We start from the raw sequence: 27696 nt of genomic DNA, 5'->3' as shown, positions 1-27696 counted from the left end.
GTTGCAATTCTGCGTCAAAATGTCAAAAACTCAACTTTCCAAGATGACTGAGTAATTTGTACAGAAATGATTAACACCAAGACGCAAAGGACACCAACGGTTGAGTAGCTAAACTAGTTTGGTTTCCTTTGGCCGACAGCTTTAGTTCAGCGGCTCAAATTTAAACATTTAATCAAGTTTTAGCTCAAACGTTGGTCCTGTCTGGTGGTCCAGTTCGTCAGTTATTAATGCAGTTTGGTTTCAGTAAGCTTAGAGTTCAGGTTAGTAGCTAAAAGGGTTTTATTTTGTATTCATTATTTCAGCAGCTTGAGTGTAGATACCCGTTAGCTAAAAGTCAGGTTTAGCAGCTAAAGCAGTTTGGTTCAAGTCAAGTTCTGATTTATTTGCAGTTCAAATAAATTTGCCAAATCCAATGAAGCCGTTTGTCCACTTTGCTTCCTGGAAAACTACCGATGTACACAACGGGGCGACCAGCCACTTAATCCCATTCCAGTACATTTTCTATTGTGTTTAAAGTTTTATTCCACAGGTAACACACGGGGGGGGGGGGGGGGGGGGGGGGGGGGGGGGTCCGTACGGTGCTTCTTAACCGGGTTAAAACCGCGGTAGAAACCTGCACTCGTGGCTTCAGGCGTCAGGGGGGCTGCAGCAGCGATGCATTCATACATGTCCCCTTCTAAGTACACTCTTGAAAGCCATCATCCTGGTATGCGTGACCTCTGACCTGGCACCTTCTGTGACCCCCCCCCCCCCCCCCCCCCCCCCCCCCTCCCTTTAACTCCCCCATATTCCCCCTGTCGCCTCCCTCTGCCTGGTCTTCCTCAGCTTAAAGCCTTCTGAACCGCCTGTCGACCCCTCCTGACCCGCCCCGGAGTGAAAGCTCTGTGGTTTCCCCACTTGATTTATGTCCCCTACAACCACCTCCACACCCTCACTCCCCCCCCCCCCCACCCCCGGGAGGGATGGTTCCATTTCAACTTGTTCGGAAAAGAGGGAGGAGAGGGAGGAGAGGGAGTACAAAAAAATAAAAAAAAAAGTGGGGGGGACGACCCTGTTTCCTTTTCAGGAAAACAAAAGCCAGAGCAGCCTTTTCAGGGAGTAAAAAAAAAAAAGGAGGAGGAGGAGGAGGAGGAGGAAGGGTGAAATACAGAAGAGTTTCTAGAGGAGAGTAAAGGAGGATCTGCATCAGCTCCAACAGGAAGCTGAACAACTTTCACTAAAATATTTGACGTTGTCGGGTCTCGAGGGAGTTTCCTCCCCGAAGTTCTGGCAACACGCAAAATAATTTACTCCCTCTGGTTTTTTTAGCGCCATGTGACGCTTTAACCGCTGTTTGAGGGACTCTTTGAAAGAAAACTGTCTTCTGAAAATACTAAATACTTAGAAATAAGAGGAAAAGAGTGTATGGAGAAGTGTACTCCTGGGATGAAAATCATAACTCATAGTTCGATTTAACCTCAGCAGCTGTGGATAATTAATCATAGCATGTTCTGACGCTATCCTTATTCATATTGGTTGGATCATTCGTTTGGTAGAAGAACAATTCCAAAGTCGTTCATGTTGAGGCGAAAAGAAAGAAATGGAATCATCTGAGCCTCAGTTTATAAGAGTCCAGAGCTTCACCTACTCATGACCCCTTCACACCATGGGCCTGAGTTTACAGCTGTCAACCCATAAACACACACACACACAAACAAAGACATTGACCATCAGCTGCCCCCCCCCCCCCCCCCCCAGGCCTCCATAACACTGAGGCTTATTCTTCTGCAGCCAGACGACCCATAAACTGCGACACGGCACCCGACTGTGTTCAGGTACCGTTTGACTCAGGTCTCTCTCTCTTTAAAATAAATGGATTTAACCTTTTATTTATCCTGGATGGTTCCGTTAAGATTTAAAATATCTTTTCTACAGACGAGATGTTTCTCAAACAGTTGAAATGCGATCTACTGGTTTCGTGTACGGGGGACACGAATTGTCCATATTTTTCTAAAACCACAGCCCGGTGTGTCGAGCAGCAGTCTGGCTTGTTGGACCCATCCACCTCCCGCCCAGCGGAAGTCCTCTTTTTGGATATTAAAAACCACGTCACTGGCTCTCACTGTTGCTTAGTCACGTGGATGCATTTCATTTGGGTGTCCGCCACGAAAAAAAAGGATCCTAATTGACTTTCCACTGTCATTATTTTTGTCCTGAGGGACAGGAAACAACAACAGACAATTTATGTCCCTGCACCCAAAAAACAACAGATTGCATTTTGTGACTATTTCACAACCTGTCCTGATGCTGGGCTGGTTTCTCACACACAAGCACAAATAACTGACTTTAAAGCAAAAAGAGCAAATTAGTTCAAAACAGAACTTAATGTAAGATAAAAGAGACAGAGACTAACAGCTAATTACACCAACTGTCCTCCACCGATGAGACATCAGGTGTCCTGAGGCTGCAAACATCGACCTCACGTCTACCTCTTTTTACATTAACTTCCTAGTTGAATAAAGGTGATATCTATATTACATGGGGAGAGCAAAACACCTCCAGCCCCTCCCCTCAGGTTGCAGGAGGAGGAGGAGGAGGAGGAGGAGGAGGAGGGCGTTTGCTCCTCTCTGTACAGTCGGTCTCCTCTACTGAGGTTTTAAACAAAGCTGCTACACAACCACAATCACCGAACACACACTCGCCGACACACCGCTTGTAAAACAGTCGCTAAGCCCCGCCCACCCTGGTGTCACTCTCAGGTCAGCACGCCACCTCCCCCCCCCCCCCCCCCCCCCCCTCACCCTCTCACCCCTCCACAACGGGTGTGTTTAAATAAACCAGTCCAGCTGTTTGCCATGAAAATGCCATTTACACCAACTGCCTCCAAACCCCCCCAACACACACACACACACACACACACACACACACACACACACACACACACACACACACACACACACACACACTTGTAAATCAACAAACACACAGATGAAGAAAAAATTAAAAGACACAAAAACTGATGTGACAGTTTGACCAACAACAATGACGTTAATATGAAGATGATTACATTAAATGAACATTTTACTTTCTTTAAGGAGTGTTTTTGTTTTGGCGATGCTGTTAGTTTTGTTCAGAGAAAAGGTGAGGAGGAAACAAGGAGAGGAAATACAAGTAAGCAAGGAAAATAAATGAAAAGAAGCAAGGAAAGAAAAAAACAAGTAGAAGGGTGGAAACAAGGAAAAGAGAGGAAATACAAGGAAGCGAGGGAAGGAAACAGAGGGAGGAGATGAGAGGAAAATATTAAAGGAAAGAAAAGAAGAAAGGAAATAAAAGGGAAAGAGGGTAAAACAAGGAAAGGAGAGGAAACGAGGGAACCAAGGAAATAATGAGAGGAGAGGAAGACGTCATCTGTAAATTCAAGCATAATATCTTTATTACAGTCAAAATGAACCAACCCCGTATCAACCACTCAGTGCTCACACACACACACACACACACACACACACACACACACACACACACACACACACACACACACACACACACACACACACACACACGATCCGACAGTATAAAACAGCGGTCGGATCAAAGCTTCGTTTACAGCCTTTGTCTCTGCTCGCTCGTTCACTCCGAATCTGCAGAATCAGGGAAAATACGGCGAGCTGCTCCGGAGGCGTTGCCACGGCAACAGCCAAATATTCAGAGGGAGCGGGGGTCTTAATGGGTCCAGTATATATATATATATATATATATATATATATATATATATATATATATATATATATATATATATATATATATATATCACCTGTTTAACAAGTCTGAAGCTGTTTCCACTCAGTCTGAATTCATGTGAAATATATTCATGCAGTTTAATTTGTACATTTCTGATTCTGTGAGATGAAAAAAACGATATAGAATCTGCGTCTGATGACGAGTTGGAGGCATTAGTGTGAGTCTGTCATCGTTCCTGAATCTCAGGCTGGATTTCAACGCTTGGCGAGTGAAAAGCAGCTGTTAAAAATCGATTAAGATGTTTCTGAAACGTGATGCTTGTTTTGACTGTAACGTTCTGCTTCATTCAGAAGAAAAGTGTTCTCTGCTGTAACGCTAAAATACATAAAAATCATACTTTTAATGATGTCATGACACAAAAAAAACATGCCAAATCATGAGTTTGTGTTTGTGCAGTCTCAATATAAGACCTCCGTGACGTCAACAAATCACATCATCTCGTGGAGGATTAACATTTAGGTCGTCTGACGCGCTGAACCGTGTCCTCGCTTGTCTTCCGTCTCGTTAACCGAACAATCTGGTCTCTTTTCAAACCCTCGAATCGCTTCCGACGCTGACGATCAAGGGACGAAGAAGTCGCGTGATTGTTTGGGTTGGATTGGAGATTGGCGTTTGCGTCAAAGCTTTCTGGAGAAGCTCACGAAAAGGTCACGAAACCTGAAAAAAAACCACTGTGGAAATGGCAACACTGACTCCCTCTAAAGCCACTTATTGTTAGTACTCACAGCTGTCCAGACAACAGTTGGACAGGGTCATGTACCAGATTACTTTCTCTCTTTTCGTCGGAGCATCTGAATCACGTCTGAAGATGAAAATGCTTTTGAGGAAGATCACCAACCCGCCCTTTAACTTTAGGTGGATTAAACGGTGCGGTTAAATCCCCAACAGTGTCATTTGCTGACGTTTCCATTCCGTAAACAGAACACACCATGAAAACCTCCTACTGGTCTCTACCTCCAGCCTCCAAGCTCCAATTAACTCTCCAATTAACCGCCTCCTCCCCTCTGTAACTGTAATTGGGGGATATTTGGAGAAGGGGCAACCCCACAGGATTTAATTCTCATCATTAGGTTTCCTCTGGAGGGGGGGGGGGGGGTTAGAAACACACAACAAGAACGTCGCATCGGCAGCAACGTCGCATCGACTCACCAGTTGTTGACCTGCAGGATGGTGAGGCCGGTGTCCTGGGCCAGCTGCTTCTTCTGCTCCTCCGACGGGTACGGGTGCTGCGGAGGGACAAAACACGGAGGTGTCAACAAACCGCAGAGCATCACGGGGCTGTTTCTTCTTCTGGGTGTTTTTAGTGTGAGCCTGAAAGCTGCTAATTAGCGTTAAAGAAGGGAGGCGGGGCCAGACTCATTAAGGGGATATGAAATGGAGCATAATTAATGGGAAGAAATGGTGAGCCAATTAGAGAGGGAAGCCAAGTGGAGAGAGCGCCCCGTTAATTAGTGTGTGTGTGTGTGTGTGTGTGTGTGTGTGTGTGTGTGTGTGTGTGTGTGTGTGTGTGTGTGTTTTGGGGGTTGGTTCAGGCTTGTTTCTCTAACAGTAGTGGATCAGAACAGGCCTGAGGCTGCACAGCTCCATCCCTGGAGTCTGTGTGTGTGTGTGTGTGTGTGTGTGTGTGTGTGTGTGTGTGTGTGTCTGTTTATCATGCTTTCAAATGTTATGCTGTAGATGTTGTAGGTATTGATTCAATGTATCCTCATTCAACGGTTCATATCTTACAAGCGCTCAGAAAAATTAGCAATCAGTAAGAGCGTCCGGCTCTGTAGCAAATTTGACATAGTGGCCAAAACGGTGGAAGCACAACTTCAGGGTCGGTAACCATGACGCCATGGGGCCCAACAAGACGTTCCCGAATAAACTCGCATCGGGAAAGTGACGTCTGTAAATCAACAGATCACTTTTTTTTGAGGTAAAACAACTTCCCAGTTGTAAAATGCACTACTAGCCATACGAAGGTTATTATTTTCCTTCCTCCGATCATGTGAATGACAAAGAGGCTGGACTGAGGGCTGGGAGGCGGGGTTAAAGGAAACACTAGTGTGCTTTCTCTGTTGTCCCCATGGATACAGAATATATATATATATATACACACGATATAATTATACTCGAAACGACCAGCGATCTTTCAATGTTGATGTTTTTGTCCCGTAACTTAGCTCAGCAGGGAAACAAAAAGAGGGAATTTTATTCTATTGAAGGCTTTAGCGTCATGAAAAACCCACTGGAGTAGTCCAATTAAAAGAAGAGTCATTATGAATTCACAAATGTTCACAATAACACATTTATTCTGGCCACGAGAGTCTTGTTTTTAGACAGACAGGTTTAGGTAAATGTGTTACGTTTGAGATCAGGCGCGTTTAGGAAACGTGAAATATCAGAAACACGGCAAGCAGAAGAATAAACCGCACATGTGACGTGACCGTGGCGGTTTTAATGACAACGCATCTGCATGCACCGGAGAGACAAGTTCATGTAAAGATGTGAACAATAAACAATGTTTCACTGCAGCCGGCTGACAGCGAGCGAGAGCGTCTCCGTCTGCCGGCCGAAAACCAGCTGCCGCAGGTCCTCGGCGGCACGTCGCTGCCCGCCCCTGACCCAGATGGTCGGCGCTGTCAGGAGTTGTTTTGGCGCCGACGTTAACCTGCAGCGCCGCTAACAGTTCAGACTCGTTGACCTCTGCAGAGGTCAGAGCGGAGCGTCCAAAAACAGACGGACACGTGGCGGAGACACGCGTTTGAAAATCTTTGAATCTTTGGAAAGAAATAACTTAAGAACAGGAAGCGTGTCCCAAGATGTGTTGTGTACATTTCAGAAATATTTGGCATCATGAAGGAACCGCTTCATTCTTACAAGTGATTTCAAATCTTTTGATATGTAAGAAGTGGATGTAGTCACCGTGACGTCGGGCGCTGGTTTGAAGCCCAGAGTTCGCCATCTTGGATTACGGTCATCCGCAACCGATGAACGGAAGTTAGTTTTTTAGAACGTGGAGGAGTGACGTAGCGGCAGCGACCTGTCAATCACAGTAAGCCCCGCCCTAAATCACCCCCTGCTTCATGGTCTGTTTGACTGTAAATGGAGCATAATGTACTAAATGAACATCATGCTGCATTGAAGAAGACTGTAAACTAGAGATTGAGACCATAAACTCATGTTTACAATGTTTACTGAGGGAATAAATCAAGAGAGAAGTAGAGTCATTTTAGACTAGACTTCTATACAACCAGACTTCTTTTTGCAACAAGAAATGTGTGTATACCTGGCTGCAACCAAATTTCCCCTGGTGGGTTAATAAAGTGTGACTGACTTTAAACCATCCTTCTGTCACCAAGCTGCTAAATTTGTTTATGTGTGTTTATGTCGGCCGATTTCTGAGAGCAGGACCCGGAGCTCTGTGCTGTGACGTTCTCCTTCCTCTGTGACGTTCTCCTTCCTCTGTGACGTTCTCCTTCCTCTGGTGCGATATATTAGTGTTGTGGTGTCGATTGAACAAACAATCAAATATTTAAAAAAAAAGCGCACCTCCTCGAGCGTTCAAGTTGATTTACGACAACTTTGTGCAGTAAACAAAGTTTGGTGAATCTGACTCTGAACACAAACAAACCTGATGGGAAAATCTGAGAGAATTTTAGGATTAAAATGTGAAAATGTTCTTTCATAAGACCCAATATATATATATGTTTTATTTAGTGGCCAGGATGACCGGTTATCTACAACAGCAGATTCTGTTTTTATGTTCAATATTAGATCAAATTGTTCTAAAAACGGCTTTGTTCCAGCAAAACCCAATCAATATTAGACATTATCTAAAGCTAAATCCAACAGCAGAACATTTTACGGCTAAATCTTGCTTAAAACTGTATTTTTCATCGAAGTACTTTTTTTTTCCGACAGAAAAGGGGAAGATATTAGCGGGAAGATTCTTCCACCGCCCGCCACTTCCTGGTTTTACTACGAACTCTCTAATGCTTTTATCGGCAGCCAATCAAACAGCCTCGGGTCCGACACCAGAAGTCTCACCACATGTCTCTCTGTGGTGAGGAGGGAAAGTCTCTGATGTCTCCTTTCCTCCGCCCTGACCATCCCTCTGCCAAAACTGCAGTGCTGTCCCTGCGATCTGATAGCAGGTAATTGGCCTAAACTGCATCTAATTTGCCACAAAGAGCGATAATCATGAGGTCGTTTCATCGCCTTTTCAGCCACAGAGTCGCAGCTCCCTCCGGGGCGGAGCTTCAATTGTTCCGATTGCAAAACAAGGACGAGACGAAGCAAGCGACGGACCTTCAGAGCGGTCACATGATCCAAAGATTGTTTAAACCTGGGCAACACACACACACACACACACACACACACGCACGCACGCACGCTGCTGGGTCAGAACCATCCTGCTCTTTATTGCTCATTAAGTCACATAAAATCTCCACGCCGCACGAAAAACAACTTCAATGTTGGAAACCGCGGAGTCTTCGAGGCGAGAGTGAAAACACATGGCGCACGGTTCAGGGCTGGTCCACCTCCCGGTCTCATTTCAGAGTTTCCACTCAGCGTTTTAATCTGAAGCCACCTGTTCATTATAAAATTATAATCCTGTTAGCGGAGAGCTGGCTGGGCGAGCACCGCCGGGGCTCAGCGGCTGGTCTGGAATCAGTTGTGCTCACTGGGAATAGGAGCTTATCCAAATAATGTAATATCGGGCATGAATTTAGAATTGTGAGGTTTTACGAGTTTAAGTTAGTCGTGCACAGATTACTAATTTGAGCAGAACAAATGACACTTAAAGTTACTGCGGGGACCTTTTAACTGCTTATGAAACAGCCTCAATGTAATCCCGATGCCTCTACATTCTATATAGCTATTCTTAATTCTTAATCTGATTCCGTGCAAAACCATACAAAAATGTAACAGGTTAACCAGCAACGCCCGGCAGCGGCGCCTCCTCCTCCGAGTAGAAAAGAAATAGTTCCTCATAGTAGCTTTAAAACTTTTACGTTCTGCCTATAAAACCACACTCTCGATTTTTTTTTTGCTGACCTCCAGGGGTTTCATTTCTCATCTTGCTGCAGTGATGTCACAGTGTACTCCAGTACACTGTGACATCACTGTTGGCTGTGGTCACAAGGTGCAACAAAGCACACTTGTGACCAACTGTCTGCGGTGTTCATTGACCAAAAACCCGGGGGTTTTCGCAGAATCGCGACGCACTATTTCACGCTGTGATGTGGGGAAGGTGTTGCTGTTTAGTGTCCCAGTAAACCTGTTAAGAGGCTGTAATTACAACTCATTTAGAGTGTGTGAGACTGTGTGTGTGTGTGTGTGTGTGTGTGTGTGTGTGTGTGTGTGTGTGTGCGTGTGTGAGTTAGCATTTAACAAACACGTCAGCACTGGTCCAGAGTTGTCCCCCTCTGATATAATACAATTTAAAAGGTTGAAAATTAAAGAAATGATCAGAAAAGCGAAAGAAGTTGGAACATTTTGTATTATTGAGTCGTTCATTTGAAGGTGACTTCTTTCCTAATCTGTCTTTTCGGACAGCTTGAAATCTTTCCCTCCATCTGTCCTCTGATTGGCCTCAACTCCTCGCTTCATTATCTGACGGACGCTCATTTACGCTGTCAGGGAAGAAAGGCTGCTCCGTGATGTATGTGGCCACATGCTGGACATTTTTTGTGTGTGTGTGTGTGTGTGTGTGTGTGTGTGTGTGTGTGTAGGGGGGGGGGGGGGGGAGGTCAATAAAGGCGACCCCCACAGAGAGCCGGGCCCTGGGGTCCCTGGGGGGCCTGTCACAGAGGTAATGGATGATGTTTTCACTGCAGGGTGAGGGAGCCACAGAACAGCCGTCCTCACACTGCGGGGAAATGAGCGTCTGTTCACAGTGGCCTTTATTTTTAACCAAATCCAGAGAGTTTTAGAGCAGCTACAGTCCTGATAGTTGGGGGCTTTGTTCTCGACTAAGAAACGTGGGAGATCTGGTTCACGGAAAACAGTTTTGTCAAAACATCATCCAACCTGGTTAGACTGTGTCTTTGACCTTTGTTCCTAAATGCTGCTGGTGTGTTTCTGCTTTCTGAGATCGTAAGATCCAGGCTCCACTCCAACAGGAGGAATATGCAGGACACTTTGTATTTAACACGTCATTAGTATTTCTAGGAAAAGTAACTTAATACAAAAGAAATAGTTGAAAATATCAGTTACAGGAAACTTTAAATCTGAAACTCTGTATTGATAACAGATTTAGAAACACTTCAGGTCACAAATACAAGTTTGCTTTTGGCACCTAAACAAATACTCACATGAACTAAATCAGGAAGACTTTTTAGGGGCCGGGACTTAAGCTAGTACTAAATATAGAACGAACTCTTGAACTAATCTACAACTAACTCTAGAACTTAATACACTAAAACACTAGATCCAACTCTAGTACCAACTCTAGAACTAACTCTAGTACTGACTCTAGAGCTAAATCAGGAACTCCACATTCCTTAAAGACTTTTTATGAGCCGTGACTAAAACTAGAAGCTAACTTCCGTACTACATTTAGAACCAACTCTGGAACTAAATCCAGTACGAACTCTAGAATAAACTGTAGAACTAAATCCAGTACTAACTCTTGAATAAGCTCTAAGTCAAACTCTAAACTGAATCTAGAACTGAATCTGAACCAACTCTAGAACTAGCCTTGTAATGCAGGTAAAGATTTTCAGTTTCAAACGTTTGTGATATACTTTCCCTTTCTACAAATGTATATACAAGCGGCTGTAGCACAAGCAGCATTTCATCACATACTTGCATGTGAACTTTTTGTTTATTCACGGTCCAAATACCTCTCGAAGCTAGCCGGCTTGCTAACTGCCACTTAGCACGTGAGCTACCTACTGGAGGTTCAAACTGACTCCTGTGTCATAACAGTCTGAAAGATAAGCCGTCTAATAGAGCAGTTCTTACTCTGGAGAGGGTTAAATAAAAATGGATGGCTCCAAACGGCATCACGGCTATAAAGAGCTTTTGCTGTTTATCTAAAAGAAAAGTGAAGTCGGCTTGATGTTGGTCAACAGCACACATGTGTTCATCAAGGTTCACCGAACTTGATCTCCATATGAAATTTTCGGACTGATTTTACTTTCACATCTCAGCATTCTGCTCCGACAACTCTCAGATGTCTCGCATCCGTTTGTAATTAAGACGTGAAGTAACACAGGATACACGGGGAAGCCAGCTCTGAAAACATTCCGATTTTCATTCTTGTTATTTTTTGCTGATTCATTCATTACTCCTAAATATTGTTGAGCGATAAAAGAGACGAAGCGGCAGCAGATCGCAGAAATCACGTTTTAATTCTTCGGGTCTTTGCGTAAAAACACGATCACCGCCAGGTTTTGTGATCTCCTTTTGTTGAGCCTGAGGCGCAGATGGTTCTGTGGTAACGATGGAGGACGGGTTGGCCCACATAAGAACACGATGACGGACAGAGACTGTGACGCGATGGTGGATTTCACATTGGTGGCGCTGTTAGAGCGAGACTTCCTGTCCGGTCCCGACTCTAGCGAGGTGGGTTTATATAGCTGGGCGGCCGAACACGTGTTGGTGCCTGTGGGCTGCCGTGGCCTCGCCATCACCCACATCTGCAGCTCTGCGGCTGTAAACAGCTGCCGATGGATGGATGGATGGAGGTGTCCCGGTGCCCTCTGACCCCTGATGGATGGAGGGCAGGGGGTCTGCGAGGTCAGCGCCGGGGCTTCCTGCTAACTCATCAGTCCCGCCCGGCTCAGGAGGCCCATTCCTCAGCCTGGCCGACAGGCGAGCGGAGTGAAGTCCTCCTCTGTAATTGTAGGCGCTCGCTTTGAAGTTTGGGAGTCATTTTCTCTCGTCTCTTCATACCGACACCATCGGGTTTTTTGGGGGTTTTTTTCGTCCAATTTCTGCCGCTCTGTCGTCGTCGTCGTGCTGAGAAGCACTTGGACGTGCAAAGTCTTTCCAGCTGTTTTGATGGAGTCACATGTGTAATTTGTAAGCCAAAGCAGCTCTTTAATGAGTTGGCCGACGGTAAACAAACGGTCGCGTACACACCAAGCTTCCACCACCTGTTAGTGATGTGGGTTTATAAAGAAGTCCTTTAAGGAGGCAAACAACATCTGTGAGCGAGAGGGAGGTAAATTACAAACTAATTACGTTAACAGGGAGGATGCTTCCCATTTGTTTTTTTGCACTTTTCCATGAAATAAAAATGTGATAAAGCAGGAAGTGTGTGTGTGTGTGTGTGTGTGTGTGTGTGTGTGTGTGTGTGTGTGTCTGTGTAAACATCATGTCGGCTTGTGGCGCGGCATTTATGAGCTGTGGCTCAGAGAACGCTTCGCAGGAGGAAGCCAGGACACCCTCTAACACAAATGCACATGCATACACACACACACACACACACACACACACACACACACACACACGTCAGCAGTGTTGCTACTGCGAGGCCTGAGACACAAAGATTTAAAAATGCAGCAGGATCAGGATGAAGTTATCTCACAATGATCTCTCTCTCTCTCTCTCTCTCTCTCTCTCTCTCTCTCTCTCACACGTGTTGCTTCCTCTAACTTTTTCCAATACCACTCTGTGTAACCACGGTAACCAGGTCCATCAGGATTAATAAAGCAGGCCGACAATAAAGAGTCCGACTGCAGAACTTAACAAAAACAGGCTGTCAGTTCAAAAGAGTTATAATGCTCTTCTAGAAGTGTACACGCGCACACACACACACACACACACACACACACACACACACACACACAGTATTGAAATGAGCATTACTGCATTTCTACACTGTAAAAAAAAGACTATAAAAAGTCAGACATTCCTAATTTTACTCCACTACAGATGTACTTCATGTTTAACGTATGAAAGCGTTTTCTAAAGGGACTCTGAAACACTACCACTTCTGTCCACAGGGACCGCCACAATCAAGTTCCTTCTGGACAGCCTGAAGATGTTGTGTGGATGTTGTTGAATGCTTTTTAATGTATGATGATTTAAATTCATTGCAATATTAGTCACCTTTTGACACTTTAACATTTCATAGATGTTTTCTTAAAAAAGAAATTATTACTTTTCCTAGACGGAAATGACGTTCTGACCTATAAGTGATGTTAACAAGCAAATGTTCACGTATAATATTCATCACATCATAATATGACAGAGGGCAAAATGTGTGAGGTTGTGTCATTATTTTCTCTGCTTTGGTGTTTTGATTCCTGCATTGAAGGTACTGTAGCCCTTCATTCAACCTTAACCTCCAACAGCTAGCGCCTTTTCTCCCTCCCTCCCTCAGGTACCAGTGTTCCCTCCCCCCTCCCACCGTTCCTCTCACCTCCCATCTGCTGCAGGACTCGCTGTCCTCCAGGTTCAGCTAAAAGTCCTGGCGGTGGCCCCGACCCCCGTCGAGCAGGAACCGATTTAGCCTCTCCATGTTTGGAGGCAGGCAGGGGGGAGATGGGGAGGAGGAGGAGGAGGAGGTGGTGTTTGGTTGTTCTGCTGGCCTCAGCCAAAACCATGAGTCAGTAACTGCTGGGATTTTCAGCACTGAGCCGGTCCTCCCACTTTTACTGGACAATTCATTTCAGTTTCACGCTCGTAAAAAAGTAATTTTTCCCTTTAGAGGTTCTTACGTTCTCACTTTTATAATGATTGGAAATTGGTTTATGTTTCATGCTGATAAACAGAAAGATATTAATATAACTCTGGTGAGAGTAGCTCTTGTTCTAATCCTTTGGACACGCCCTCTCTAAACCAAACCTGGGCTTCCACAGTTACATAATAATCCAAATTAGCAAAATGAGCTTGTTTGTCATATTAATGGGCTGCAAAGCGTAAACACAACAGCTGCTTATGTGTTTTGTTGGTAATGAAGATAAAGTATTGACATCGTAGATGTTTACCTTTGACGTTGACAGTTGTACATATTTGCTGTGGCACTTCATCATTCATTATGTATTGGTAATGAGGCTGTTGTACCTCACAGATTTCACTCAGTTGGATTAACGTTATGTAATGAGCTATCGTGTTGGACACGCATTTTATTTTGTCAAACTACAAAATCAAATCTTGAGTGCAGTTGACCACATCAAATAGTTCTTCATTTACAAATAACCAAAATGTTTTGTTAACCAAACGTACAAAATGTCCAGTTCATATTCCTCCTTTTGATACTGAAACCAGGTAACTGCTGATTGGTTAGGCCGGTGTACTGATGAATGAGGCAAACTGTAAAGCGCTTTAGAGAAAAATGTAAATAAAGTTCAACTAAAAAAAGACAAAAAATGAATACAAAAGAGAAAAAGACAGAAATGAACCACAAAAAAGACAAGATGACTATAAAAAGTTACAGAGACGTAAAACTGCAAAAAGAAAGAAACTCACAACAACAATGAAAAGAGGCAAAACAACCACAAAGAGACACAACATATCTACAAAGAGACAATGCAACAACAAAGAGACTCAAAACAGCTACAAAGAGACACAAAATGACCAAAGACACTCAAAACAACTACAAAGAGACACAAAATGACCAAAGAGGGACAAAACAACCACAAAGAGACACAAAATGACTACAAAGATATGTAAAACAGCTGCAAAGAGACAAAGAAACTATTTAAAGGAGAAAAACAACCACAAAGCGACACAAAACAACCACAAAGACATAACGAATACAAAAAGGGGCAAAACGACAGACAAAGAAAGTACTACAAAAATACCAAAACAACAACAAAAAGAGGCTGACAACCATAAAGTCTGAGTGATAGGAAACTATAAGACCCATATTTCAGTCCTATAAATATTAGAAACAAGCTGTGATTCTAAACTGGTTCTCGCCACCAAACCCTAAAGCTTAAGTCGATCAGAACTGGTGTGATTGTAGAACTTCACAGCTCTGCTTTGTTCCCGTCAGGACGCCTCTGAAGAGCCCACAGGTAAAATACCTGGACCACAGCATAGGTGAAAGGACATCACCCCAAACTGAGAACGTCCCCGGGTTGTGAGCAGGTGGGAAAGCAGGGCAGAACGGTAGGGGGTGAGAAGGTCAACGCAACTTCAAATGGACAGAAATGTCAGCACAGAAGCGGGAGGTCACGGGTTCGCTCCTCTGAAAACAGCCACGAGTGCTGATTAAGTGTTTATGGCGAGACGGTGGAGCCAGACGCACTCTACACCTGGGAACTTTTAAACTAGTTGTGATCTATACACAATAAAGTAAATATCATAAGTTCACCATGTATTACGCACGATCGTTTTTCACACAATTTAAGATCAAATGTACAAAACCGTAAAAAACTAAACTTTTAAAAGAATTTGACTCTTTGTAATAACTCAACAGTGCTTCAATGGAACATTGTTATTTGGGGAGATTAACCCCATGTTGGTAGATAGTGTGATGGTATGAAGCCTATTGTCATTCAACACATCTCTTAAGTCTCAGCACGCTCAAATCTAATCACAATAAAATTGTGAGATTTCATTTTCAACACGGCAGGCGTACAACGGTGCCAATATTTTTGGCGGTTTTAACGCGTAGCAGACAGAGTGGACATTGTCTTGCTCTCATTTGTAAATGCCACTTACCGTCAGGTGTTGAAAAAGCCAGGCTCTCAGGATGTTGGTGGCCACTTTGGGGAAGATGCCTCTTTTTTTGTTGTGCAGTTTGTCTCTGTCGGGGTCGTCGTCGTCCCCTGTGCTGGGAGAAGCCACGCCGTTATCCAGGCAGTCGCCTGATCGACACACGGAGGAGGACAAAAAAAAAGAAACGTTATTTGGTTGGTTGGTTGGTACACATCTGATTTAACGTCAACAACTTCGCCCTGACCTAAATATCATGTTAGAAACCAGCCTTCAAAAAAGCAATTCAACACCCAGTTTTAGTGTGAACACACCTCCTTCACATAACAGACAAAAAAAAACACACAATCGCTTGATTTCCTCTGGATAAAAACAAAGAAAATATACTCTTTAAGTATAAAAACTCACTGTTTTCACTAAGGTTTTACAACAACGAGCACGTTGGCCATGAACTGAATGTTAAGTGTATATGTTTACCATATTTCCCTGTGGTTGCAAAGCGCTGCTACACAGCCAGCTAGCTAACATTAGCACACTTCACCCAGTGCACAGGAACCCCCTCAGCACTTTTATGCCCATTAGAAGGCGCCTAGCAAACACATGCCTTTACTCCTGTAGTTTCCCTACACAGATTTATTTTTCCCCCCAGTTGATGAGCGGATTCAAACTGGTGACCCTGCAGTAACGCCGGCCTGCCCTGCTTCGTAACCCCCCCTGCAGGTTTTGGATCGTGGCACATAATGCCCGCATTTCAACTGAAAACCCACTAAAAGCTGCCGGGCCCGGTGTTTTTACTGCACTTTCTCTGCCTGTTTAATGAGGCTCATTTTCTCCTCAGTGTTTTTTAACAGCGCCGGGCCAAGGTTAGGGCGACAGTCCCCGGCAACCTGCAGCAGGAGATCCAGGTCCTGCCGCCCCTTGCTCAGAGTCAGCGGCGGTGCTGGGCCTCCCGCCGCCCCGAACAGAGGCAGAACTCTGCCGCGCAGCGGAGCCTGAAAAGGTGGAAATAATCATAAAAATGATGCGTAACTCCATAAACAAGCTCTCAGCCTCATTAGGCTGAACCGCAAGCTCCCCGAGGCTGATTTACACTCCCCCCGCGCCCCCCCCCCTCTCCTCAGAGAGCCAAAGACAGAGCGGTCCGACCCGACCTGCTAATGGTTTGTGACAATTGGGCTTCACAACAACCTGTGGACTAAAAGGGGAACGAAGAGTGTGAGTGATGAACAGAGGGAAAGAAAATGACGATTCAGTCAAAGCTTCATTTTGTGATCGCTGTCATGAAGCTGCTGCACGGTGGGCAATGGGGGGGGGGGGGGGGGGGGCGCAGAGACACAAAGAAGTGATGAGCAGAACATAACCAGCCATCAATGCTCTCAAATATTCTCACACCTCCACATAAGTTATGTTTCCATTCAAATGTTGCACGAATTTTAAGCAAATTGATGAATTTCCTGCATAATGAAATGTGAATTAATTTGACTTATTAACTTTTAAAGTTAAATCGAGCTTGAATAACTTCCCACCTGGAAGCCTAAAACGTTTCCAAACTCAGCCAAAATTAATATATCCATATTGTATTTCCTTATTTTTTTTTTGGCGTTTCTGCTTAGATTTTTTGATGCAAAATTAGAAAAATGTGTTCAAAATAATTATAATGTCTGTAGACAAATGCGGTATTTCAAACCATAGAGAAGTATTCTAGAAGCATTAAAATCAGAACCAATGTCTCTGCTGCGTGACAGGGTGTAGAACATTTTAGAAATGAAACTGACCAAATATTTCACCATATGACCACGTTTCATTCCACCAAAAGCCATGCCAATAGACAAAAAAAAAAAGTTTGCCAAAGAAACACGAAGTGTTCTCCCAACAGCCACACTGAACGTGACGAATGTCGTTCCGCTCTGCACGTGTGAGATGAAGAGAAACAAACACACGAAGCCTCCTCCATCGCTGTGCTCTTTAAGAACTGTTTGTACTACATTTTATTATCCGCGGTCTGTTGGAAGTACGCTCACTGGAGAGGGAGAGAGAAGTAGAGAGTCTTTATTTTCCACTACGGACCATTTCTCTCCTGCTGGCGGACGGTGGGAGGGGTCAGACGACCGAAAGCCAATCCAACGCTCTAATGACGGTGACCTCACTGCTGAGGTCAGACATGGAATAAAAACAGCGAGACGGACCGAGATGAAACTCAACGTGTCCTGCTGGGAGAATTTAAAGACGCGCAGGAGGCGCTAAATACACAATATGGCCAAAAGTATGTGGACACTGGACCGTGGATTAAAGCGTGTGCCTCGTCCGGCTCCAGCTGTTAAACCAGATGTTTGAATATGGCAGCAAGAGAGAATTAGTGAGGTCCAACACTGATGGTGAGTGATCAGGTTGGGCCAACAGTGTTCCAGTTCATCTCGAATGTGTTAGGTGGTGTTGAGGTCTAGGAACAAGGAACTAGGAACTAGGAGCTCAAACCAGGAAAAAAAGAAACCAAACCAAAAGTACACTTAACTATGTGGCCATCCAAGTCCTTTATGCCCTTTAGTGCACTACAACACCCATTCATGAACCTATGCGGCTGCAGAGGTTATTATATACAATAGCTTATTATAAAGTCTATTATATATACTATTCCGAATTGGTCTAAAAATGCTTTTATTTATCAACCTGCCATTACCTGCACGGCAATAGAATTTAGGGATGTCATAATAAAATGAGTCGATACCAATACATGATTCTCAATACCTAATTCAACACCACGGTAAAACCCCAAACAAATCAACAAAGAAGAAGAAACTACAGATACAGGGTGTGTATTAGGGAGCTTTAGAGGTGTTGGTAGGTATATCTTTGAATTTTGGACAGAATCTGGTTAGCTGCAGGCTAACCACGTCCTCACTCCAGCTCTGTACTCAACACACAGACATGGGATTGAAATCCCCTCATCTTATGGATAGAAAGCAAACAAGTGTGTTCCTCTCTGTCTCTCTTCAACGACAGAAGAAGCCCACTCAAAGTGACAGTATTATGGTAGTCTATGCTGAGGACATGTTTCTCTGTTTATGTTCCCCAGGATGGCAAATTAACACCGAGCACCAGCCAAAAGTGCCGGAGAGTTTGGCTTTGGCTTCTGGAGTTAGCAGATGTCATTTGAAGTCCTGCCGAACTGAGGTTTTCCAGTAACGTCAAAGAAATCTCTTATTAACCACATTTGGCTCCGTCGCGGAGGTCAACCGGGGAGCTGGCTGTGTGTAAGTGATGCTTAAATATCTACCAGCCAACAGAGAGAGAGAGAGCAGAAGCAGCTTGAGGTCTGGCTGCTGATACGTCCAGTCAGTGGGAACCGTCTGATGAAGCAGATTTGTTTTTCCAAATGGAGGTGTGACAGTGGATCAAACTCTTGTAGTTTTGGTTTCCCCCAAAACACGTAAACCACAGCTTTGTACCCAACAAGCAACAACGCATTAAGACACTCGGGTTTAATAAAACCTACGATGTAAACGATTTAACCCTCCAAAGTGAAGACAAAAGTGAATGCACTTCGAAATCTGTTGCAGTTGCCTTTTAAAAATCACATTTGTGCAACTGTAAACCTGTTCACAGTAGCTCTGCAAGATCTGATGGAAACTACAATGAACAGGTTGATCAGTAATTGTGCCGTCACCATCATTTTCACGTCTTCAATGGTTCGAATATAGCTAAGGGACACAGAGTGGATTTAGTTGCATCCAGCGGTGTGGTTGCAATTTGCAACCAGCTGAACACCCCTCCGATCGGCCCTTTGTCAAAACCATTGACATCAATGTGTGAACAACATTTCATTGCAATCCATCCCAACAGCTGTTGAGATATTTCCCTAAAAAACACATTAGTCAAGCTGGTGGTAAGATAAATAGTCAGGGGACCATGCATCTAGTGGATGTCGAGATATTTCACATGGAAGGGGAACAACAAAAGTCAGCGGATCGTCGAAGTCAGTGGGATTTATTCTTGGCACCATGAATAAGTGTAGGAAATGTTATGGCAATCCTTCAAACAGATATCAAGACTGTTCACTAAAAAGAAACTAAACCTTACGGTGGCGCTAGATAAAAAGTCAGGGGATCACCAATGTGAGAGGGGTTCATCCTCTGAGGGTCTAGAACGACCAAAATGGTCGCCCAACCGACCGACCGATCTCTCTGGAACCGCCATCATGCCGCCATCGGCATTTAACAACTACAACTTCCATTAGCACCAGGGGCCTTTTTTTTTTTTGTCAAAAACACCCAACAGAGTTGTTGAAAGTTCACAAAATAACATCGGCGTTTGATTTGAAATGGCATTCAGATGTTATTGTCCAGTAAAGCAGCAGATACTCATTAATCATAGAACAAGCAGGAAACCACAGGAGCAGTTCTGCAGGAAGACAGATGAAAGAAATCCTTAATGAGAAGAAACATTAGGAAGCCTGTGAAACAGAAACCAGCGTGACGAAAAAAGCAAAAACAGCCAAAGTCGATCACACTGTTCAGGCTGATGTATGTTGGGATTGTAAACGCTTGATTAACAAATCTCCTATTGAATCAAACCCAGCCTGTTTGTTGAAGGTCAGACTCGCCCCCACAGCGCCGTAGACCTGTAAATGTGGGCAGCAGATAGAGAAACCACAGGACCTGTTTCAGTTGGCCCGCTAACAGATGCATGCTAACAGAACCGGCTGGACTGAGACCAGCAGCATGAAGCCAGAGCTCTGTGTGTGTGTGTGTGTGTGTGTGTGTGTGTGTGTGTGTGTGTGTGTGTGTGTTTAAAAATGGAACTGTATTTAGTGTTTTATTCTATCATAACTGTATGTACATACGTTTCTGTTATGTCGTTATCTGTGTGTGTGTGTGTGTGTGTGTGTGTGTGTGTGTGTGTGTGGTGATGTTTACATGCATTTAAAGTATGATTGCCACCAGTTATTATAGGAATTAATTAATCAGCTGACGAATGAAGAAGATTATTGTTTGGCCTGTAGAAATAGTAAGAAATGCCAAAAACAAGTTCCTAAGAAATACCAAAGAGACGTCTACAAATTGCTAGTTTTTTGGTCCAACCAAGACTTCAAAACCCTTAAAGTATTAAAATCACATGAGCCAATTACTGATGTGTGAATATTTTGAAGACAGAAGATCAAGATATTTTTAAAACCTGCAACTCTCAGCATGAAGACATTCGGGGAATATTGAGTAAAAGAACTAAAAGTAGATGGAAACATACGTTGTGAAACGCTGGTGTCCGTGTCTTCATATGGACACATATGTATACTTTGTGTACTGCATATTTGTGTTTTAGAGTGTTTGTTTAAATATACTTTTTGTGTATTTACACTGTAAAATCTGAACGTATATGAATTCTGTTAATGCCCGTTTCAGTGTGAGTGTGTTCACTGCATGCTGTGTTATTCCTATTTCCCCCTGTGTGTGTGTGTGTGTGTGTGTGTGTGTGTGTGTGTGTGTGTGTGTTCTGGGACATAAAGCTCTCTTTCTTCCAGCTCGGCTCGTTGCTCACATCATCTGTCAGCCTTCATCACTCTCTCGCTCCCTCTTTCTCTCTACCGTCTCCCTTTATTTTCAAACTCACGTCAGGTCCAACATGTCGGAAAACCTCTGCCACCCTTTACAAACTCTCTCTCACACACACACACACACACACACACACACACACACACACACACACACATTTACCCAAGTACAAATTAGAGGTACTATTTTATGCATCTTTATATTTCTCCTCCACTACATCTCAGAGGTAAATATTGTACTTTTTATTTGACAGACAGCTTTAGTTACAGTTTTTTCATCTCCTTCCTGTCCAGTGAAAACCTCGTATCTCCAGATGTGTTGATGTTGAATGTTTGTGATGAACTGAAGGATGAAATGTTCCTTTATGTTGATAAAATCCTCCTACTTCTTCGGATTAATAAACTCTTTAAAAAGACTCTTGGATCGGCTGGAAAATGCTTCGTCACATTTAATTGCAGTGGAGTATTTTCACAGTGTGGTATTAGTTACAGAGTTCATATAAATGTGTAAAACAAAGATGTGTGAACATGGATCGTGGATGTGGAGCTCCGTCGGCGATCTCACCTTGTTCGCTGCTGTTGTCCCCGCTGTAGGACGTGTGTCCACCGCTGGACGGTCCCGGCGTCCCGGCCGACCGAATCGACGTCGCGTCGTCGTGATCTCTGCTCCATGAGATCTGCAGGGAGGAAAAGACACAGGAGGACAAGCAGTGAGACACAGACAAAAAGCCCAGAAGTTGGATGAAACACAAAAAAGTCCAAATCTCAGGTTTCCACACTGCCAAACTCAATACAATATGTAGTGTGTCAGTAATTTAAATCAGACTCGGAGCGGCGCCATCCACAGAAAGTCAAACCTGAACAAACTCGAGATCATCATTGTCCCACCCACTCCGTTTGATTGACAGGTGATCCGTGCAGTCACAGAGACGAGAAGGATTATCAGTGTATCATCCAAACCGAGAAAAAAAAAAAAGGAAGCCACTTGAAAATGAAACCAGAGCTTTGGAGCTGCTGGTCATCCGACACTAAGCTGCAGGAGTTCACACTTCTGGGTGATTAAAGGGTTAAAAGGCCTGACAAGTGGCTGCTGGGAGCTGATTTATAAAACCTGCTCTGCTGGCTCGGAAAGCTGACACAACCTGACTTTTCATCGCTATTATTCCCACTTAGGAGAGAGAAGCCTTAACGAGCCAGAGAAAAGAAAAGAAAAAAGATCAGTGTGTGTGTGTGTGTGTGTGTGTGTGTGTGTGTGTGTGTTACCTGCGGTCAGACAGATGAACACACTCTGCTCATATTCCATTTTCCCTTTTTAGGGGATTTCAACATTTCAGTTTTGTTCAATAAACCCTGCAGAGCTGCTTAGATTGCAGCCAAAAAAAATGGACTAAAATAGTTTAACAAAACAGTCTTAACTCAACTCAAAGGAGTGGAACGTCACCCCTCTAAGCAGCCGGAGCTCGCGGCAGGAGGTGCAGCGGTAACAACTGGATACAGTTGTGCATGACACTGGGTCTGGAACCGAACTCCTGCAGAGGGGCTGGACCCTCTCCTATTGTCTGAGCCGTCCAGCCTTCAACTAATGCTTTTGTGACCAGTAAGTCAGAGCACGGACCAATCAGCAGCCTGTGAGGAGCTACTGGCAGCTAAGGGCGGGGCTTAGGGGTGTGTGTGTGTGTGTGTGTGTGTGTGTGTGTGTGTGTGTGTGTGTGTGCGAGACGTCACAGAGAGGCCACTGTTCAGCGTTTAGCGTAGATGCTGCAATAGCATCAGGGATATCTTGTCAATGAATATGCTCTTCTCAAAGCCTGACTCCAGTCAGACAGGATAAAGATGGAGAAGACTGGAGGGGGGGGTTACTGGGGGGACGGGGGGGGGGACGGTTCTGCCCGATCTGAACCTGAGTCATTGGACTCCTGTGTTAGTTTCGGGGCGGGAGAGCTGCGGCGTCGGTGGTTGCCAAAGCAAACATCCGGGTGTGGGAGGAGTTTGGGGAAGCTACGGAGAAGGACTTTTGTTTGGCCTCGAGGGAGTTCAGGTAAACCGTCAGAAGGGAAAGCAGGGCTTGACGAGTACTGGCGACCCGGACTGATGGATGTTGTCAAGGAGGAACTCCTGAACTGGACCAACACGTCCTCTGTGGACGAGGCATCCATATCCCAGAGGCCTCTGGGGTAAGAAGCTCCTCGGCAGCAAGGTGCCAGGTTCTGGACACCGGTTGGTCGTCTTAGCCGACAAACCTCTTCAATGTCTCGTCGAGTTTGGGAACAGTGCCTGACAGAGAGCGGGGCAGTAGTTCCTATTCTCCCCTCCCAAAAAAAAGGGTGACTGGAGGGTGTGCTCCAATTATCGAGGCTTCACCATACGTTGTCTATGAGAAGCGGACGTCTTCACCGTGACGTCACCCATTGGTTTGAGGAGCGCCGTTTTGAAGCCGTGAGTTCTGCATTTTGGCCGTCGCCATCCTGTTTTTTTGCAACCGAAAGTGACACGAGAGGGTGGAGCAAAGTACAACCGGATTACTCTTTATATTTCTACGTCCTAACAACTTCTAATCCTTATTACTTCTGTATTCAGAAATGAGCATTCAGTGTTCTCAACGGTGATAGTCCAGAACTCAACATGTGCTTCAACTAAATCAGGGAATATATCTCTAAATAATAACGCAATTTGTGGTATCCATGGGTGAAACTAAAGTAAAAGTAAACTAAGATATTGGAGCTCACCTGATCCACGTTGTTCCCCGAGGACCTGATGAAGTCCTCGCTGTCCGATTTGTTCCCGTCTCTGTCGTCCATCACCAGGTCGATCGGCATTTTCCCTTTCAGACAGCTGATGTACCGATGACAGAAGTTATCGCAAAGCTCGTGGACCTGGACATAAAACATACACTAAGATTAAACGTCTTAACAATTTCACATTTAACACTTTCCTTCATTACAAGTCTCTGTAGTTCCATAAGAGACCAAAATAAATACATATATATATATATATATATATATATATATATATACACAGTATATATGTAATAAATGTACGGTCTGTTTATTATATATTTAAATACTGTACTTAAGTACAAATTTGACATACTAGTACTTTACCTTTTCCTTTTCGTGCTACTTTATACTTCTACTATGTACATTTCACTCCACCACCTTTATTCAAAACTTGCTTTCACTGCTTTCATAAAAACACATGATATACTAAAATCATATGATGCAGTATTGTAGTGTAGTACTAGTAGTACACAAAGTATCTAAACTACATTGACAAACTACAACATTACACGGATATTGCATGTACACATAAGTGATAAAAACTGAATATTATAATATTCCATAATAATATAACTGAGAGAAGCCATTCTGCAGAGTGAATACTTTTACGTTTGATATTTTAAGTATATTTTGCTGATGATACTTGTACTTCTACTTAAGGAACATTTTGAATCCAGGATCTTTACTTAAAACATTGTAGAACTGTGGTATTTATGCTTCTTTATTACTATAGTATATATTATTATATTATATATTATTATATTATATAATGTTATGTTATGTTATATTATATATTATTATATTATATTGTATTATATTATATTATATATTAGATATTATATTATATATTATTATATTGTATTATATATTATATATTATATTATATATTATTATATTGTATTATATATTATTATATTATAATATATTATATTCAACGACAGACGTTCTGAGGTCGGAGAATATCTGACCTTCTCCAGCTCCAGGAGGTGGAAGCGCAGCACTTGTATTGACTGTACCATCTGCAAAAAAAAAAAGAAAGATAAAACACAAATGAGACCAAAATAAACACTTTCATAATATAATAGTGTTTACAATCATAACAGTTTAGTAATAATATCTCACCAAATTATCCAGCTCTGGATTTGATGAAAATAAAGGCCTTTCTGATCGGATCTAGAAACAGAAAGTATAGAAAAGAGTCAAACAATGTAAACAACAACAACTATATTATAACGAAACAAAGGTCGAACATTCTGTAAACACTTTGACTTGGATGACAATATATTTACTCAAATGTAGATTTTTAAGATCTCCTGTTTTTAAATTATTAAAAAAACAAATTGGCCGTCTTTCTAAAATCCTCAGACATGTCAACCGTGAAAAAAATATTGAATTATTTGACTTCCTAATTTAAGTTATTTGCCCCCCCCCCCCCCCCCCCCCCCCCAAGGGTAAATCCGGCCCTGGCCCCTTCTGATCCTGCGGATCTGTTCTGTAATAACTCTGAGACGTGGATGAAATGTGTGTCTCTGTACCTGTTTGGAGAAGACGGCGATGTCCTCGTTGAAGGAGTCCGAGGAGCAGACGTCTCCTCCGGCCACGCCGCTCTCCCTCGGCGTGCAGGTCGCCAATTCACATTTTTCAAAAATCAGTGCGAGCAGAGGGAATAAAGGATGTCTGAGAGAGAGAGAGAGAGAGAGAGAGAGAGAGAGAGAGAGAGAGAGAGAGAGAGAGAGGAGGGGGGTCAGCTCAGACTGTAACACAAGATCCTGCTGCCTCAAACTCTCCCAAACGTTCAAGTGGCACCAAGATTCAGAATAATAATCTTTAGAGACTTTAGAAACAAATAAAAATGACGACATTAAAATCCCTTAAAGTTCTGTCTTCACCCCTAAACAATGGAAGACTTTGTTTGTATAAAACATAAAAATGATTCTACTTCTTTCCGGTGTCCTTGCTTACTCTGCGTACTACACAAAACACAAAGGTCCATCCTTTTCAAAAGGGACTACTTCTTCAGTAGGAAGTGTTCTAAAACGATCTGCATGGTACCACCGGTGGGAAGTGAGACAGTGTTTTAAAGAGGATCAGGGAGGAAGCACAACTTGGATCTGTAGTGAAACACAAAGCAGGTGCTTGCTGATGCACAGGTAGGTTCAACACTGTCCATGAGGAAGGGACCGAATTCCCCCGCTGACTCAGGACAACCCGCTTTGTTAAAGCACACAAGTTTAAAATATATATATAATAAGACGCCGTGACACGGTGAATTTTTACAATGAAAAGACCCCAGAATCGAACCCTGAGGAACTCCAAACAAGTTTAGGGTTGAGGTGAAGCTACGATTAATCATGGAGCGAGAGCAGACTTAACCCTGTAACAAAGACAGGCAACGTCTTAAATGAAGTAATCTGATTACTGGCCATAATCTGGTTATTGTGTCCCTGTAAACACAGCCGGTAGAGCTGGACCCAAAATATTTCTGACCTCTCAGGTCTTGGGAATAACCCAGAATAAGACCAGGAGCTAAAGGTGCTGTTAGTTAAAAACTCTACCTCCAGTTCAATATAAGCTAGAAACCTCCCTGTTTTCTCTGTGTGTGTGTGTGTGTGTGTGTGTGTGTGTGTGTGTGTGTGTGTGTGTGAGCAGGTATTGAGTGTTTTTATTTGTCATTATTATCATATACCTGCGTTGTATATGTTTGATTTTTTTGTACTTCTTTTTTTTTTTAATGTAAAGCACATTGAGTTTCTTTGTAATAAAATGTAATCTATAAATAATGCTGCCTTGGCTGCCCTGTGATCAAATATAATAACGTGCATTCATTTCCCTATAAACATTTCAAATGGCTCCACCCCGCTTACCTTCTCTGCATCATGAGAACTTTTGCTTTTGATACCTGCGGCTCAAACTTGTATTTTTTTTACTGAAGTAGCATTTTGAATGCAGGACTTTTACTTGAAGTGGAGTTTTCTTAATACTGAAGTGCTGCTACTTTTACTCAAGTAAACTTCTTCCGCCGTCTGTTTCTGTGTTGACCTCAAACAAGCAGCAGGCCTCACTTCATCACACTCACTCACACACGCACACACACACACACACACACACACACACACACACACACACACACACACACACACACACACACACACACACACACAACCAGAGATAATGTTGGTCTGGCTCAGCTCGGCCTGGAATGGAACAGCGAGCAGCTCAGTCCCAAACAGTGAGAAGTTAAACCGATAAACCAAACAGGAAACTACACCAAGAAACTGTTTTCACAGAAGAAGAAAACTGTTCTGAAAGAGTCTTTTTTTGTCCTCATCAGTTCGGTCTTCCCCCACACACAGTGTGAGTAAACTCATCATACCCATAAATGGCGTCTTTGTCCCTCTTGACGGCGTCCCCGGCTGTGGCGCCCATGCTGCTGCCGGTGTGGGTGGACTGGCCGTACTGGTGTGGAGGGTACGGACCACCGGCGGCAGCGGCGGCGGCGGCGGCGGCGGCGGCCAGGTGCACGGCCTGCAGAGAGCGGGCGGCGTGGTGGTGGTGGTGATGGTGGTGTGGGTCTCCATACACCCCACCCACGCCCTCCAGCCCGTAGTGGGCCAAGTCTTCATACTGAAACACAGATAAGAGCCGGGTGACCTCTGACCTCCTGGGTCCTCGTGGAGGAGCTGTTCGCTGACCTCAGCGGAGGTCGAAACGCAGATCAATTTGAACAATAAAAGTGTTGAAACAAACTGTGTGCAGAGTTTACATGCAGGGGGAAGATGTCTACTGGACTATCTCATGAACACGATGAAATGTCACAAACTGACAGACACTAAAATCTGTTAATAACAAAAAAAGAATCGCTAGTTTCACCAATTTTGTCCCTAAAAAACAAAAAGACGAAGACTCTTCTTAAAGGAGGATGAGGTGGGTGTTCCTTCCATTTATGTAAAAGAAAAAAATACAATATAATACATTTTAATAGAACAAAACCCC

At 43.7% G+C, this 27696-nt stretch overlaps 1 protein-coding gene across 1 annotated transcript in view; it reads right to left on the bottom strand.

Annotated features, from left to right (window-relative positions):
- The window catches only part of meis1a (Meis homeobox 1 a), a 36122-nt gene that overhangs the window by 5440 nt on the left and 2986 nt on the right, over positions 1 to 27696 (bottom strand). The window contains exons 2-9 of the mRNA XM_068726559.1: positions 27077 to 27327; positions 25239 to 25380; positions 24826 to 24876; positions 24672 to 24722; positions 23653 to 23799; positions 21492 to 21603; positions 15388 to 15533; positions 4927 to 5003 (exon numbers count right to left, since the gene is read on the bottom strand). Of these exons, the coding sequence (XP_068582660.1) occupies positions 4927 to 5003; positions 15388 to 15533; positions 21492 to 21603; positions 23653 to 23799; positions 24672 to 24722; positions 24826 to 24876; positions 25239 to 25380; positions 27077 to 27327 (977 nt within the window). The remainder of the gene's footprint in view (positions 1 to 4926; positions 5004 to 15387; positions 15534 to 21491; positions 21604 to 23652; positions 23800 to 24671; positions 24723 to 24825; positions 24877 to 25238; positions 25381 to 27076; positions 27328 to 27696) is intronic.

This window comes from Cebidichthys violaceus, unplaced genomic scaffold, assembly GCF_023349555.1.
Source record: "Cebidichthys violaceus isolate CVI_PGR_0920_01 unplaced genomic scaffold, fCebVio1.0.p SCAF_4, whole genome shotgun sequence".
Classification (NCBI taxonomy): domain Eukaryota; kingdom Metazoa; phylum Chordata; class Actinopteri; order Perciformes; family Stichaeidae; genus Cebidichthys; species Cebidichthys violaceus.
The sequence above is the reverse complement of the archived record's forward strand: the minus strand, read 5'-3'. Positions and strand labels throughout refer to the sequence as shown.